The sequence below is a fragment of the Capsicum annuum genome, chromosome 7 (genome assembly GCF_002878395.1).
Source record: "Capsicum annuum cultivar UCD-10X-F1 chromosome 7, UCD10Xv1.1, whole genome shotgun sequence".
In the NCBI taxonomy this organism is placed as follows: Eukaryota; Viridiplantae; Streptophyta; class Magnoliopsida; order Solanales; family Solanaceae; genus Capsicum; species Capsicum annuum.
In genome coordinates this window covers 8,154,485-8,172,399 of record NC_061117.1, presented here as the reverse complement: position 1 = coordinate 8,172,399, position 17,915 = coordinate 8,154,485, and the positions used below count along the sequence as shown (strand labels likewise).

General features: G+C 35.4%; 1 protein-coding gene across 1 annotated transcript; it reads right to left on the bottom strand.

Annotated features, from left to right (window-relative positions):
* Nucleotides 1-108: 108 nt before the first annotated feature.
* On the bottom strand, nt 109-7,147 carry LOC107877688 (110 kDa U5 small nuclear ribonucleoprotein component CLO). Its single transcript, XM_016724381.2, has 11 exons — nt 6,951-7,147; nt 5,260-6,016; nt 3,877-3,945; nt 2,594-3,787; nt 2,349-2,447; nt 2,103-2,261; nt 1,903-1,988; nt 1,628-1,826; nt 985-1,095; nt 681-887; nt 109-576 (listed from the first exon to the last, which is right to left on the bottom strand). The coding sequence occupies exons 2-11, from the start codon at nt 6,001-6,003 to the stop codon at nt 478-480; spliced, it is 2,967 nt and encodes a 988-aa protein (XP_016579867.2). The 5' UTR covers nt 6,004-6,016; nt 6,951-7,147; the 3' UTR covers nt 109-477.
* Between the last annotated feature and the right edge of the window lie 10,768 nt (nt 7,148-17,915).

Genomic DNA, 17,915 nt, shown 5'->3' with positions numbered 1-17,915 from the left:
TAGTCAAAGGAAAACAACTTTAACGTTACTATGAGGCTCGACTACATAGAACTCACCTAAAACAGATACGTATAAAGAGACGACATTCTAGCACCGTGGACAACGAGCTCAAGCTTTAGTAAGTTTATATAGAATCCAAAGAAGATGCAAAACGAGGATAAAGTAAGAATTTGAACTGACGCACATTCATTAACTACACTTGGAACACTTGAGCATACTGAAACACATTCTCAATGCCAGAATCTACTCTTTGATAGAAGAAACCGACTCAAAACACTCGGAATGATAGCAAGGGATCACCCAACAAATGGACGAGCTCAAGGAGGTGAATGAGGTAAGAAACATTCATGATCTGGACTAGTGCCACATAGTGGTTCAAGGAGGATCAATGATCTAATACCTTTCAAAAGGCTGTTGACAACAGGACTTACAAAGGAATACGCCTAAGTGCAAACACAGAACCATCTCAACTTATATCTACATCATCTGCAGGTGAAGATCAGCATCCTGTTGCGCAAGCTCCACCATCATAGCCTCGTCAAAAAACTTGTTGATGCTCACGTCTTCACTCATTCCCTAGAAAGAAAAGGGAGAGATTTATCAAATCAGGTGTTGTTCCAGAAACCTGAAGGGTAAATAACTTCTTCCAAAACTCAATTTAACTCTGCAATAATGTATACCTTTCTACGCCTTGTCTTGACCATGAACTCACGAGCCAGATGCTGAATTGGGGCAGGCTCCAGTGGTCGCAGGACAATGCTCTTGTCAAGAGGATCCCCAGGGACAATAGCCCAATGATCAAACACTGAAAGACAAAACGCCTGCCCTTGGGTGTGATACCTCAAGTCCGTTTCAAAACCAAAGGACTCAATAATGGGTAAAAATGCCTGGACAAAGAAGAGATGTGCATGTGAGAAACCTGATGCTAAAACATGAAAACATTGTATCAATAATCGAAGGTTCTATCAATATTTGAAATCAAACCTTGACAATGTAGGCAGGGGTCCCAGGTTGAGGAACATCAGCAGTAACATGTCCACGCCTGCGAGACAAGACGGTGTATATAGCAGAGAGACAATCCATGGGTGTTTGGATCTGAAGCAAGACACCAGAAAGTTAGCTCTAGTTTGACATAAGAAAACATCTTTAAACAAAATTTGGTGAAAATATTAGGTTCCTATTTCTGTAAATAATTGAGAACCTAACCAACGCTCAACAATTTTACTTTTCTTGTCAATTTGAACATAGTATAAACCAAGCAGGAGCATCACTAATATCCTGTTGTGGAAAACAGTTCCACTGTAAACTTTTTTCTTAATATATATGTCATAGAGGCAGCTCTAACAAGTAAAATGATGTGTTTTAGTCAGCCCATATGTCTAGCGCTGAACCTCTCACCCCTTATTCTCCTACATGGTGATTCAAAGAACTTAATAAACTGTTTTCTTGACATACATATGGGCCTAGCAGCTCTAATAAGTACAATAATGTGTTTTACAAAGCTCATAGGTCCAGTTCTAAAGCCCTCCCCCTTATTTTCTTACATGGTGATGCAAAGAGCTTAACAAACAATTTATCACGAAAACACTACCCCCCCAAAAAAAAGAACTAAAGCTAAACAGGATACCTCCACATAATACACAGGTTCCATAAGTCTGGGTGTTGCCATAAGGAAAGCAGAGTAGGCTACACGTCGTGCAGTTGGAATAATCTGACCCGTTCCACGATGCAATGGCTCCGGTGCAATCTTTGCATCCACTATCTTGAATTTAACATTTCTAATGGGCTCATCGCAGAGGGGTCCTTCTCGAGCTCCCCATTGAAACCTGTTGAGATTTTGTTGATTTTGTTAGTCCATCATCTGGGGCGGGGAAAATCACAAAACTGAGAAATTCAACTTACCCCTGAACAATAGAATCTTTAACTGCATTCAACAAACTTTTGTCCACTTCGGTTGAGAGGGTATCATCCAATAAGATGTTAGGCCCCTGCAAATATATTTGAAGTGTCAAAAGAGAAGTTGTTCACCTAAACAGCAGAAGCAATCCATTAGCAGAAATCCAAAACAACTAAGTGATGACCGAAACTATGTAACAACTCACCTGTTTATCGGGTCCAAATGCCCAAATAGACCGTGCAGCAAGCAGATCCCAGTCGTATTTGGTTTGGAAAAAATCACCTAGTCTCTTTCTAGGCCAATCTATGCTGACGATACCATTCTCGATGTCCTCAGCAAGTCCTCTCTCCAGTGGTTCAGCAATCTACAAGCAATATAAGTAAGCAAGGAGGACAGCAATTTTCACAGCTTGTACAGATTTTAAAAAAAAATATAACTATAACCGACTCACCATGGTGATTTTATTTTTCTTGTTAGGTGTTTCAGCAAAACATTTCATTGAAGAAGACTCCACCACAGTTTCACAGAATGATACAACTGGATCAGCCACCTGAATATTGTGCACACAATGAAAAAGAACCTCAAGATCAGTAAGGTTCGACAGAAGAGTCCTTAATATGAATAAAGTTTGTATTTTCCCTGTAACATGTAAAGAACAGACAAAGGTAAGTACAGAGGAGAAAGTTATAAAAGAACCTTCACTTCCACTTCGGAGTAAAGCTCCCTAAGGTCCTTCATTATGGAATCTAGGTACAATTCGCCAGTACCTAATATTGTGTGTTCACCGGACTCTTCAACCTTTGTGATCGCAAGAGGATAACTCTTGCTGATTTTCCTAAGCCCCTCCACCATTTTGGGCAATTCACTAGGATTCAAAGGCTCAGTTGCCGTCTTCACCACTGGAAGAGTATTGAACTGAAGAGGGCGAAATATGAACACATCCTCGTCAAATTCCAAATTACAAAGAGTAGCAGTTTTCATGATTGAAGCATCCACTCCTTCTATCAGAACCCAGGCACCTGGAGGAGCCTTACTTATGGGTATCCTGTATCTAGCTTGATATACCCACAGTTTTGTAACTTCTTTGACAGTCATATCTTCTTCATCATCAGGTGAATAGCCCTCACCCAAAACGCGTACTGTCTGCCCTGTCATTATTTCGCCGCTGTAAACCCTACCAAAAGCATCAAAAACACTACAATCTGGTTTCGGATATAGCTTCGTCACATTAACCATCAAAGGGCCAGTGGAATCACAATTTTCCATTGCTTTGTAAATTACTGAATCCTTTGGACCCGTGTATATGTGTTCCACTTTCCTAGCTGCAGCAGCTTTAGCAGATGGAATGTGATGAACCAACATGTCAGTAAACCCAGTGGCAGTTCCAAAAACGGCACTGCAAGCCAGCCTCAGCAGAGGCCTTACATTTAGACGATAAGCTGCATTGCTTAGGGTCACGCCCAGTTCTGCCAGGGTTGCTTCAACACTCTTCTTGTGCTCTCCAATCACTTGGCTATAGATTTTGTAAAGAGGTTCAAGGACAAACTGCACAAATGATCTTTCGACCCCACTCGCAGGCGGTTTCTTCTTGAAACCTCTTGTATCAGGATCAAAGTAGAAGTCCCCCCAAAGCCGTGAAGCAAACTTGTTGGCATCAAATGCAACTCCGTGGAGCTTTACATACAGTTTGGCAAATGACTGCAGAGTGAATGACCATCCTGCTGTTGCACTTGCAAAGCAGACATTTCCCAAAGCAGGATCAATCACTTGTGCATTTCCAGCTGTGGATGAGGCAGCTGTAATTTGATTGTTGACAGATTCAATTATGTGCTTTAATTTGAAGTAGGCATCCTTTGGAGGCAGCTTAAGCTCAGTTATCAATCTGTCAACCTAAAAGGACAAGAAAAATTATTAGAGGTAAAAATATGTGTCTCAACACTACTAGACTCTTCATGGGTTTTATGTGATAGACAAGATACCTTATTGATCACAAGAACAATCGGAATACGTTCTTGAATCGCATGCCTAATAGCCCTTTCTGTATTTACCTGTCACCAATGACACAAGCAACAAATGTAAGTGGTCTATCTATCAAGTGTACGTATACCAGATAATGACTAGATACAACTCTAACTGTAACAATGGCCAATACGACTTCCAAAAAGAAATATGTAAAAAGAAAAAGAAGATACAACTTTACCACCCAGCTCGTCTACCGAATTAACTCACCCATAACCCATATGAGCCCCAAAATTTTGATAATACATTTCCTTAAACTGCAAAGCCTGCCAGAGCACACATAGCCAACAGCTTAGACCAAGTGATAATCACCATGGCCTGCATACTTCCATACTTCTATACACTCGGCCCCACACACCAGCAACTTAAAGGGCTTCCACTCTCCATTGGGCAGAAGAAGGTATACTGATACAGTATATGAATAAACACTGCACTCCGTTAGTCGAATGTTTTATCAGGCTATTTAAATCTCCATACATTACTTTAAACTTCTATAGTCCCAAGTCCCAGGCATTGAGAAAAAAAATTTCCAAAACATTTTTTATATATTACCAATTTCTATTTGACAATACTTCTGACATTATTTTCAAAGGTAAATAGTGCTTCATGTATGTTTAGAATTAAGGAATATATGCTATTACTCTATGTTGTGGAGGTTTAGTACTCTTTTACTTGATTAATTAGTTGTGAAGACACGTATTAGATCTTATCTAGCAGCTACGTGATTCCCAGAACATGAACTCCAGCAAATGGGAAGATGGGTAATTCAGAAGCACTGTACTGGATGCTGCAGGGCAGAAACAAAATTACTAACTTATAATGTATAAATACTAGCTACTGTTACAGTAGAGTAATCCCAGCGAATATAACTCGATTTTCCAGGATAGTTCTGCTTAGATATACTGTCTATCAATATATGTACGGATTGAAAACCATATATTTGTTAGCAAATCACAAACTCCAGAGGCTGGCAACTCAAAGTCACTAACAACTACAACAACGTACCCCGTGAAATCCCATAGATGGGGTCTGGGAGGATAGAGTGTACATAGGCCTCATTCTATGCTTGCTGCTTCCGAAAGATCCTCAGTTCAGTTATCACATATCAAAGCAGATTTAAAAGGAGAAAACAGAAGTAATGAAGACATCACAAATTATAGGGGAGGCACTCTAAAACATATAGCGAAAAGAAACAGTAACCACAAAAAATAAAACGATAGCCAAAGCATAATACACATCATGCAATAGCAGAAATCAAGGGACCAAAAACTACGAGAATGGTGCTAATACTACTATGCTACCATCTGCAAGTGAATTATACATAGAAATGAATAGGAAATTACCATCACTCCTTCGACTGCGTCAACAATCAAAACAGCCCCATCAGCAAGTCTTAATGCAGCTGTCATTTCATCAGAGAAGTTGACATGGCCGGGAGCATCCATAATGTTACACAGGTAAGACTTTGAATTGCTGTCTTCCAGGACTAGCGACATAGGGACAGATTTAATTGATATCCTTCTCTCTTGCTCATCTATTCTTGTGTCTGTATACCTCATATGCTTCTCACTGTTCTGATCAAACGTAGATATATGGTGTGTTTGTTCCACCAACATATCCATAAACAAGGTCTTCCCATGATGTATATGTCCCACTAGAGCAACATTTCGAACCAACGACGGGTTCGACATCAGACCTAACAGAAACTGAGTAGAAACATAGGTAGACGAATCCTTCACTCCAAGTTCAAACTTGAGATTCTTCACTGGTTTAATTATTGGCATTTCAAGAGGCTGTTCGTCTTCATCCATAACCAAAGTCTCAACTTCTTCACCATAAACCTCTTCAGCTGTTGGGTAGTATTTCTTGTCTTCAGCAAGAACAACTTGGTTATCCATGTCAATGTCGTCTTGAGTTGCAAGCCATCCATTTGATGCACCAGGCTGCTGCTCATCGTCAGATGCAGCTCTTTCCTCATCACTCCTATCGGGGAGCTCATCGTCTTCCTCTTCCCTATCACTTTCCTGATCAGACTCTATTTCAGGACCAATATAGTTCCCAAATTCATCATATAAGCTATCATCCATGGCTCTTCAATACCTGATTAAACAAAATAATCCACCCACCTTATTAATTATTGGGAAATTTTCAAAAATAGTCTAACATAAAATATCACACTACGTGCCCAATATACAACATTATCTAACATTATATAATACTCCATCCATTTCAATTTGTTTGGCCTACTTTCCTTTTTAGTACGTTTCTAAAAGAATGTCCCGTTCCTTTTTTAGCAACTCTTTAATTCCAACTTCCCCACATGACATGTTTAAGACCATACGATTCAAAAGTATTATTTACTTTCTTTAAACTCCATGCCAAGTCAACATAGGCCAAACAAATTGAAACGGAGGGAATAGTACACAACATTATACCTGCGGAAAAGCCTATACATATAATCTATCAATACAATAGTGTATAAAAGGTGTTTATACACAATTATGAGCTAAGTCTGTGTAACAAACTCAAAATATGAGCATACGTGATGTAAATATTTCCTCCCAATATACATAGAGCGTAATTTTCTCTTCAACAACTAAAGAAAATTAAATATGTAATTTTAGTTCAAAAACTTAAAGATTTCATGCCGGAATTCACGATCAAATTAAATTGTTTCACTCTCGAAATCCAAGCAGTGCCATATAAGTCAGACGAAATGGAGTAATATATACAACATTATATACCTAATGTATCAACCTTTATATAAAAGGTGTTTATACACAAATTTGAGCTAAATTGGGTAGCGAACTCAAAATATGAGCTTATCGTGGCTTAAATATTTTCACACAATAGACATCGAGCTTAATTTTCTCTTAATTATTATTCAACAAAATTAAATTTAAAAATCAGCAGAATTTTACCAACCAAACAAGCCAAAAACTAGAGCATTATTATGCAAAGGAGTAACATAAGTGCTGAACGATTCCACTGCTAAAACATAGGGTTTAAACTGGACGGAAGATAAATGACTTACCTACTAGAGTAACGCGAACTGCCGGAGAATACGACCGAAGAACTGCCGGATACTACGGAGGAATACGGTGCCGGAGACGAAGGCGGAAGAATTGCCGGAGACCGCGGCGGAATACGGCGGCGTAAGGAGCTACAGCAGCGGCAGTTCAAGCAGCTCAAAGTTGAGCTTTGTAATGTTTGGGAAAGAAGCTTTTCGAGTGCTTGCTTATAAGTTGGGCCACATGTGGATCCAAAAGCCCAATTACTTAGGTTTGATTTTATAAGTTGGGCCACATGTGGATCCAAAACCCCAGCTAGTTGGGATTGATTTAGAGAAATTGGTATAAATAGCCGTTCATTTAGAAAAAATAGCAGAAAACACGTAGTAATATATGTTTAAACAATATAGATTCCGACTATTTGAAGTTTAATTACAGAAAATTTTAATTTTGGGTCTATTAAAATACATAATTAGCTCCCGATACATCCAACAAATATATATTTTTTTCTTTGTAAAGATACATAATTAGCTTCTGATACGTTTTTTTTCAATTTTGGATCTGTGGAGATACATTTTTCCTTTGTAAGGATACATAATTAGTTTTCGATATATTTTTAATTTTGAATCTATCGAGACACATAATTAGCTCCCGATACATCCAACTAAGATACATAATTAGTTGAAATTTTTGTAATTGCTTTTAAGAGTGGGGATTTGTGTAAATATGCTAAATTAAGGTGTATGTTTATGTTATGTTTTCTTTAAGCAAATTGACATAAACAGTTGTCACTTAGAAAATTAGCGGGTAAATATATAGTTCCCTCATTTCATTATACTTGACCTTTTTATTGAAAATAGTTCTTTTAATTTATTTATCTAATTTATAAAATCAAGAGAGATTTATCATTTTATTTCAATATTACCAATATCATTAAATAATACAAAAAGTATTACTTATAGTAAAATTTAAAATTTAAAATTATAATCAATAAGATTAGTTTAATAAAATAAATTTACAATAGATTATTGACTACCGTATAAGTATTTTTAGCCAGCAATCAAATGTGTAATTTCCCTTTGATTTTAAATTGGGGGCGTGAAGGATTGCAAGGGTAACATGCAATGGAAGCACAAAATAATCCTGAGCGAATTTTCTTGTTTTTGAACTTTATTTACCTATATAGTGTTAAAATTTTGTTGAAGAGAGCTGACACCTCTTGTTGGTGGAGATGGCAAATATTCCGTGAAATAAATTGAAATAAATTGAGGTATGCACAAATTGATCCAAACACAACGATTATAAAATAGAAACCTCACTACATAATACTTAATAAACCTACTTGTAAAATTTTCCCATAAAATATATGGTTCGTATTTAATTATAGTGCATGAATCGAGAATGGTCAGTGTCTTATCAAATGAATTATTTGAACTGTATAAATTACTAATAATTTTGAGGTTACATATCAGATAAATAAATGGCGTATATCAGATGAGTTATTGACAATAACTTCTTTTTCTTATTTTCCATCACTTGATGTCTGATATTTGTATTAGAGTCTAACTAATTCGAATTTGTACATTACATGACTCATTTATAAGGGCAGCACTTTCAACAAAATTTTTTCGTGCTCATGATTAAGGCTCGAATCGGAGAAATGTCAATCATCCCACAATATATAACTCATGTTGGGCAATCACTCTGTTATTTTAGGCTAGCAATTATTTGTTGGATAAATAAACTATGCATTCATGTAACATTACTAGTCTGATGGCTAATCACAAATCAAAGGGTAGCCTGCAATGTCTTTTTGAAGGAAATTTTCTTTTGTATAACAAAAAAAATGCAATGGAACTATACATAGTTCAATACAACTTTTTTATTATATTTCATAAATATCTTTTATCTTTGCAATGAAATATTATCATAAAATTGTTTTCTTAGGTTTTCTCTGCAATACTTGATACTCGTTTTAGGATTCGATCAATTTTCAAAGTGATATCCCATAGTAAAACTCATTTTAGGATTCGATCAATTTTCAAGGTGTGTTGATGGCAACAATTACTATCGACTTAAGATTGTATTCATATGTTCAATTCTCCTTTCACTCGATGGCAATGCAGGTTCAAAGACGGAATCAGGATTTCAACTCAGAGATTTAATATTTGAAAAAAACCTAGTCGAAGGAGGTTCAACACCTATTATAAATATATATAAAAAAAATTTAATCATATATAAATAGTGTATTTTTCTGTCGAAGGAGGTTCGGATGAACCCTTGCCAAAAGATTGGCTCCGCCCCTGGTAGGTTGTAGCTAAAGCAAACCATGTCAACGTTAACTTATTATTTTACATGCTCATATATAATTAATATACTCAATGTAATTTTACAAGAAGGATTTAAGAAGGATAAGATGTAAATAAACCTTATTCCAATCTTTATAGGATAGAGAGACAACTTTTAATAGGCACAAGGCACAAGAAATAAAATTATTCGAAAAATGATTGCAGGAGAAAAAATAAAGAAATGACAATAAAATATCAAGCTACAAAGCACAGTAAAAACAAAAGATAGCAAAGGACATTGAACAAGAAGAAACTACATGTGATAACTATTGTAAAATATGTTTCATGAACACATATAAAAATATACGAAGAAAAAGACAACGATGAAGATTAGTGATATGAACATTGAAAACATGATTAGAGACTTGAAACACGCCCGGAACGCTTTCCTAAAAATGATATTTGCTCCCTCTCCTCTGCGAAATTACTATGAGATTTAACGCAAATAGTTTTAAGGGATATGACAAGCCTATTGAATTCCGCACTAAGCAATTAATCTTGAAGAAATTCTTCTGGAAAGCAGAAAGTCAAAACTTGATCTTTTGGGCAAGAAAGAAAATCTTTTGGGGAAAGTTATCTCTCTATTCACTTCATCTTTTCAGAAAGTTAATTTAAAAAGAAATGATCATGAAAGGATACAACCTTTCATCTAAAAGACACCTCTTCACTAAGAAACATCTCTTTTCATAAAAGATGCAACATTTTTCTAAAGACACCTTTTTATAAAAAAAAAAAACTTTTAATTAATTTATTTTAAACAAAAAATCCAACAATCCCCCACTTGTTTAAATATAAATTAGGACACAAAGATCAAGTCATGTTCAAGCATAGAGTAATGTATCTTTCGATTTGAACATCACCTTAGCACAATGCCACAAGATGAAATCGAAATTTTATGTAGCATAATAGCTTTGACCATGTTATTCCTTGTGATAACATCGGTGACACTACATGCATAAACATTTTATTCCTGCTTTCCACTCAACATGCTTAGCACTTTTATGGCCATGTGCTATCCAAAGTTCATGAACATTTATGATACTCCAACTCCCAATCGAAGCGGCACCACGTCTATGTTCATATAGGTGAAGTTCTTCCGGTGTCTTTGTCATATTTGAGATACTTGTTCCACGAACTGAACCTCATTAAAAGTATTAGAACTCAACCCTCCAAATTATGACAACCAGTACTAGTATATCTCTTATTTAAGTACTGAAATCCACGTATCAATAACCTGTTGTTACCCTTTGAACCCGTAACTATTCATTTCATAATGCTAGGTAGGGGTTGCCATTATTGGTGGACCTAATTAAGGAGTTTTTTTTATATATATATATATATATATATATATAATCATACTTTAAGATGTATTCAACAACTTTCTTTTAATAAACTTAGTAAATATTCGTCAAATTCACTTGACTCCATAAATATGATAGAAGTTATAATTCCATTGTGAATTTACTTTCTCACATAATCATGTCAATAACTTATACATTTTGACTTCCCATTATATAATCTCTATATGCTCGAGATAGAATGGCTTGATATCACAAATTGAGCTCATATTTTGCAAAATCAATGAATTCTCTTAATAATTCCTCAACCACTCAACTCCTTAGTTTGCTTGCTTTTCCTATGCAAGGTTTTCTTGATTTCAAGAAATTATAGCTCCTCGCGAGGTAAATATTCATCATGTGACAAATTTATTTTCTCACATTTTCAATACCAATTTGTATCTATATATTCTTATAAAATTGTATGAAACTTAGAGTTTCTTAAATCTCTAGTTCTCGGAAGAAAATCAAAACTCAACTACTGGCCCTTCCAATAGCATTTTACACAAATTAATTAGTCAAGATTCTTTCATCATCATGGATTGACTCGATCTAGGATCAAATAGGACTCTGACCACTTATGTTTAAGCGATAAATTATTTAGCACTCTTTTCTCAATGTAACGAGATTAACTCAACATATTATCCTCACTATTTTGTATAATCTTGATACCCAACATAGTATCAATTTCTCCAAGATCCTTCATTACAAATGTGAAGATTTTAAAAAACCTTCTCATTTCTATAATGGATTTTGTATCATTTATTTCGATCAATATATCGACAAGCTATCACACAATATAATAATATTCATTAAGAATTCTAAAGTGAAGGCATAGTAACTATCTCAAATAGTTTATGTTTTTCTTTTTAAAATATATAATAAATAATATAACTAATAGAGAGAAGTATCAATTACCTCCTGAACTTGTCACGTTTTATTCATGCTACACCTGAACTTTGACTTGTCCTAAGTACCCCCCCCCACCCCACCCCAAACTTGTTCTTTTAGTACGTCGTGTGGCCCTTTTTTTGCTGATGGACCAGTGCGTGCAAACCACGCGTGTACACGTGGAAAAAAAGTGTTGATGTGGCTGTCCACGTGAATAAATACCATCCACTTTCCTTATATTTATACTATATTAAAAAATAACCCACTTTTATCCTTAAATATCCGATTTTTCTCTAAAAAAATTACATTTTTCAGTTTTCTTCTACTCCAAAATTGTGAAAGGTTGAATTTTCGTCAATCAAGTAATCTATTATTTAAAAATTTATATTTTTGGTGTGTGTTAAAGATATGAAATTATTATTTTTGGTTAGTGTTTCATAGTAGTTTTCGATTAGTGTTTCAATTAGGATTTTGAGGAGACTCGCATGTACAAATACGTTTCTTATTACAATTAATGGAGTAAGAAATTACAATTTAAGTTGGGGGGTGTACAAAAATCAAATCGATAAAAATATGATTAATTTATCATTATAGGGTTAACGATTTTTTAATGATTTTATAAAAAAAAATTATTGAGTTATTGATTCGATTTTGATTTTTTAATGGGTTATTGGGTAAACCGATAACCCAATAAATTTATACTAAATTATTATTTTAAGAAACTTAGTATTTGATACGGTATTTGTGGGGGGGGGGGGGGGGAGCCCCAAAATATTTAATTACAAAAACAATCCATATATATTATGATATAATCAATTAATCTTCAAAAATTAACTAATAAAAGGCCTAAACTCTTTCAAACTGAAAACTCCTAGCTTTACTGATAAATATAAATCAAACACTTAATTACATATAATTATAACTAATACACATTACAAATAAATTACTCAAATTTGTACATGATTTCCAACAATTATCATTTCTTTCAAGCATCAAATATTAAAATAATCAAGTCCTTTAATATTTTGGGGGGTTTGATGATTTCTTTTTTAGTTTGGAAGTTAAATAGGAAGAGGGATAGTTGAATTTTTTGAAAAAATTAAAGAAAAATGCTTTGTTTTGTTTTTTAAACATTGAAAATGCTTATTTGGCCTAAAAATCACTCCATCACGCGCGTGATGGAGTGTGAAACCAAACATTTTGCCATGTCAGCAAAAAAGGGTCACGCGATGTACTAAAAGAACAAGTTTAGGGAGGTACTTAGGACAAGCCAAAGTTCAGATGTACCATGAATAAAACGTGAAAAGTTCAGGGGTAATCGATACTTCTCTCTAAAAAATATTAAGTCTAATATTAACTTCTATTCACATGCCAAACACCCCCATACTTCGAATATATTAATTGTCTTTTTATATTATATAGAGAATTGAATTCACTAGCTAACTCATGTTCTCTAAATCACAGTCACTTAAAATAGTTTTCAAGTATATACATGTACTTGTAAGTAATGTAATTTTTTCTTATCATCCTATGATATTATCACGATCCGGACCGAGACCCTGGCCGCGATGAGCATTCCGAACCACACAGACCCGAGATATCCCTGTCATGTCCCAACCCACTAGTGATATTGTCCGCTCTGGGCCCAGGCCCGCACGACTTTAAAACGCATCACTAGGGAGTAAGACTTTCGTACTTATATACCCAGTATCCCTCCTGTGTTTTGTCGATATGGGACTCCTTTCTAAGTTGGGGTGTTACAGATATGAAAATGAATTTCACATATGATCTTTATGCAAGAATAAATCATCACAAATATCATCTACCCTACCATTTATGAAAATAAATTCACGAAATCACAAAGGATAGAAACCCATAAGTAAATAATAAGTAGAGTTAAGAAAGTAGAACCCGATTTTTATTGCTTGCTTTATTTCTTTCATCTTTGACATCTCAAATGACAACACGAGCAACTATTTTTATGTCCATCGTTCATTTTTTCTAGCAACAATTGGAGTATCATTAATGAATGAATCGGTGCCTCAAAACAGAAACCAAAGTCCAAAACTTCTTCCCTTTTTAAAACAAAAAACCGTTTCTTGCCAAAGAAGAGGAATTTGTAATCTCTCACACCATCTTACTCCCGTTTGTATGGTTACATCTACTGAACTTTCAATATCATCAACACAAACTTCAAAATGCTACCACTACTGGACCAAATGCCCTTTCTTCAAAGCCACTAACATACTGCGACTATTTTCATATACTTAAGAATTTGATGTTCAATATTTCACCCAGGTGGCAGCCCTAATTTTTTTCAAGTCATTTCTCAAAGAAAGAAAATCTACATGTGAAAATCTTTTTCTCCAGATGACTTATTCTACCACTTCTTATCAACTTCAAACTAGTGCCTTCGTCTGCATTCAATCGACGCCTATCTCGCACCTTCAAATTCACCATCACATCTTTAATATATTAAATGACTTTATCATCACAACAACAAATTGTATTTTGCTAGGTATAGCCAAGAATGACAGATTGATTTCATGACAACCACCGTTGTAATCTTCTATATTCTAACTTCTTTCGTCACTTTCATGTCTCTACAATTTATAGCATGGTTCGTCAAGTGAACGTTGCAACTTTACACCAAATTCAACTATGCAGTATCTTCTTTGTATATAACAAAATATCATTTTTAGATTGTTGGAAAATATATTTCATGAACACATATAAAAATATATGAAGAAGAAGACAATGATGAAGATTAGTGATATGAACATTGAAAAGGGATTAGAGGCTTGAAACACGCTCGAAACGCTTTCCTAAAATGATATTTGTTCCCTCTCCTCTGCGAGATTGCTATGAGATTTAACGCAAATAGTTTTAATGGATATGACAAACCTATTGAATTTTGCACTAAGCAAATAGTGAAGAAATTCTTCTGAAAAGCAAAAAGTCAAGACTTAATCTTTTTGGGAAGAAAGAAAACCTTTTGGGGAAAGTTATTTCTCTATTCACTTCATCTTTTCAGAAAGTTGATTTAAAAAGAAATGATCATGAAAGGATACAACCTTTCAAATAAAAGATACCTCTTCATCTAAAAGTCGCCACTTCACTAAGAGACATCTATTTTCATAAAAGACACAACCTTTTTCTAAATACACCTTTTTATAAATAAAAAAAAACTTATAATTAATTTATTTTAAACAAAAATTCAACAATAACTAAAAACTATCACTAAATAAAAAATGCAAGAGGATATGAAACTAGCTCATTTTCTCTCCCAACTAAGGGGCGAGCACACACAGTTATCTACTAACCTTCTACGTTAATCTTCAATTTTCATATCTATCTATTTAGGGTCATATCCTTAATAATTTAAAGTTGTGTCACGTCATGACGAATCACCTCTTTTAGTTCTTTTTCGACCTACATCTACCTCTCTAAATTCTTGTTGTAGTCGACTTCTCACACCTCCTAACCGGCAAATTTGCACATACAATTCTTCGCATACCTAAACTGTAACAACCCGAAAACCTATCCCGAGACATCACACTGTGCTTAAGGTCACACGTGGCCTCAAGTTAACCCTCTAAGCCTGTCATCACTTTCAGATCTCACTATATCACTAATCATGCTAAATAGGGATTAATAATCATGTCATGAACATACTGGAATATGAAGAAATACTGTCCTGTACAAACAAAATACTAAAAGTTCTGTACATACTGGTACTCTAGTCTGACAAAGCCTCTACTACATAAGACTAAGGAGCCATTGAGACAGATCCCCAACTGACTCGTATTGAACTGAAAGGAAACAACCATTTACTAGCAAGACAAAATCAGGGATATAGGTCCTCGAACCATGATAACTCACCAACTACAGAAATATAGATGAAGGTACTCAAAGATCACTGTCGCTGCTGAGATTGAGCACCTGAACCTACATCACGAGGAAATATAGAACACAGAAGAGTATGAGAATCAGTACTTGAGAATGTATTGAGTATGTGAGGGTGTATGCAACATTTTTAAATAATATCATAAATGTAAAATAAAATCATGCATGCTGACAATAATGACTCTTTTCGCTTGAATTTCCTGAAACATAATTTCCATAAATCATCAATAATAACACATGCTTCATAAATCTCATAAATCATTGGACTCAACTCAAACTCTTTGACTCGTGACTCGGTAACTCAAGAAACTTAGACTATTATAGACTTGGAAGTTTCTTATAACCGACATAAACCATGTGAGCCGCATGGAGTCCAACGTTTTGCCCTCCTAAGGAAGGAACCCGACATTGGCGGGAGCGTTATACTCTTGCCAGGGAGTATAACCTCAAACTCATCTCTATGATCACAAACTCGGCTCTCTGGCCCTCAAATCTTAATCCTACGGTGGCACGTAGTTTTGGAAAAGTAGGATGCGCTGAACCCACACTTCCCGTTCGGTGCTAAATACTCCTTCCAGACTCAGCTCAGAACGGGTTAGGAAATCCACCTCAACCAACTCAAGGGTCTATCATGAAGACCAAAATATAAATACATCTCATCTGTAAATCATAAACAACTTGTGGATTCCTAACTCGACTCAAACTTAAAACAGTCTTTCTCAACATTAAGTACACTTGCTTATCAAATCATATCAAATATCAAAAGCTTCAAGAAAACATCATGGAACTCATTCTTGACTCTCAAGCTCAATATCGATATATATATATATATTTAATATTCAAACTTCTCATGAAAAAGCATAACTCATGACACTTATCTTAAATCACTTAGAAATCATCAATACATAATAACAATATACAATTCATGGCATAAATTCTCAATTTAAGAAATATGATGGTAAAATAATCATAAATATCAAACTTAATCAACTCAACTCTCATAAATTATCAATGAAGAAATTTGGGAATAAACCCACTTGCAAGGATCATGAAATTCTAATAGCAAAAATCAATTCTTTGGTCACAAGAATGAAAGGATATTCTTGTTCAAGCCCCACATACCTTGGATTATGATTTTGAGAGGAAGAAACTTGTTTTAGACTCCTTTTTTCACACTCTTGAGTTAGGATCCTTGATGCTTGTGACTTGGATATCTTGATTCTCGAACAAGCCTGTAAGACTTATGGAAGATTCTTGAATTTTCTTGGAGAAGATTTGGATTTGGAATTGGAAGAGAGAAACCCTAGTTCTAGATATTTCTTGGAAGAGAAAGGGAAAAAAATGGGTTTCTCTCCTCTACTTGGATATATATAGAGGGTAAGAACGGGTGGAAAAGACCAAAATACCCTTGAGCAAATTCTAGAACTGGAGCCCGATTTTTGGCTCTGGTGCGACGCGCCAGGATCGCGGTCCTTCACTGGATTTGGACAATTGGGAAACTGCTCAGTGGCGCGACGCGGTGAAATCGCGTTGTCACCTTGGTCGTGACCTGGAAGGGCACCGCGACGCGGTGGAATCGCGTTGGTGCACTGGAATTTGACAATCCTAATATTGAGCCTTGGCGCGATGCGTCAATATCACGGAGGCTCACTGGAAAATGACAATTGCCATTTTGGCTGGCTCCGCGACGCGCTAAAGTGTCAGGTGACACACTGTCTCACTAAAATGACTCTAACTCTTCACTTGAGTGTCGGATTTGGGCGAATTTGGTATCGATGAAAAGCTTACTCAATGATCTACATGACAAAAAGTAGAAATTAGAGAAATACAACACGGTATAGACATCAATCACTTTGAAAGTCATCCATATTCACTCAAAAGACGGATTTAAGCTTAAGGAACGATTGGGGTATTACATAAACCATCTCATCCTCGTTTTTTCGTCTTGTTCACCGCATATATCACTTTTACCTTACATCATATAACTTCGTTCATAATTATGTCTCTTCTAATATATCTACCAATTCATTTGAATGGCAATATAATAGAAGTTAATAAAGTTTGTTGTTTGTTGAAAGTGGTGGAGATGGGGATGCTGCGATGGATCTATAGGTTTACTAGGATAGATAGGATCAGAAATGAAGTTATATGTGACAAGTGGTAGTGTCTTCGATAGAAGAAAAGATGTGCGAAATGAGGTTGAGATGGTTCAAGCATGTGACGAGGAGGGACACTGTGCGAGAATCTGGCTATGGATAGATTTAAAGGAGGTACAGGTAGACTGAAAAAATATTGAAGAGACATACTTAGACATGCCATAGAGCAGTTATAACTTATCGAAGACGTGACTCTAGATAGAAAGATGTAGAGGACGCGTATTAGGGTACGAGGTTAATGAAGGGGGCTAGTAGATAGGAGCATTTGTTTTGTAGCCGTTTGGCCATGAAAAGTTTTTACTTCTTTTCGAAAAATTATTTCACTTTAGTGAAAAAAGTGAAAACAGTAT

What these genes read in the sequence shown, in the direction of transcription:
- LOC107877688 (XM_016724381.2), bottom strand. Translation starts at nt 6,003, where the DNA reads ATGGATGATAGCTTATATGATGAATTTGGGAACTATATTGGTCCTGAA. An exon ending in ACGCAGTCGAAGGAGTGATG is followed by an intron (nt 3,946 to 5,259) that starts GTAATTTCCTAT and finishes CATTGGTGACAG; the next exon opens with GTAAATACAGAAAGGGCTAT. An exon ending in TCAAGACAAGGCGTAGAAAG is followed by an intron (nt 577 to 680) that starts GTATACATTATT and finishes TTTTCTTTCTAG; the next exon opens with GGAATGAGTGAAGACGTGAG.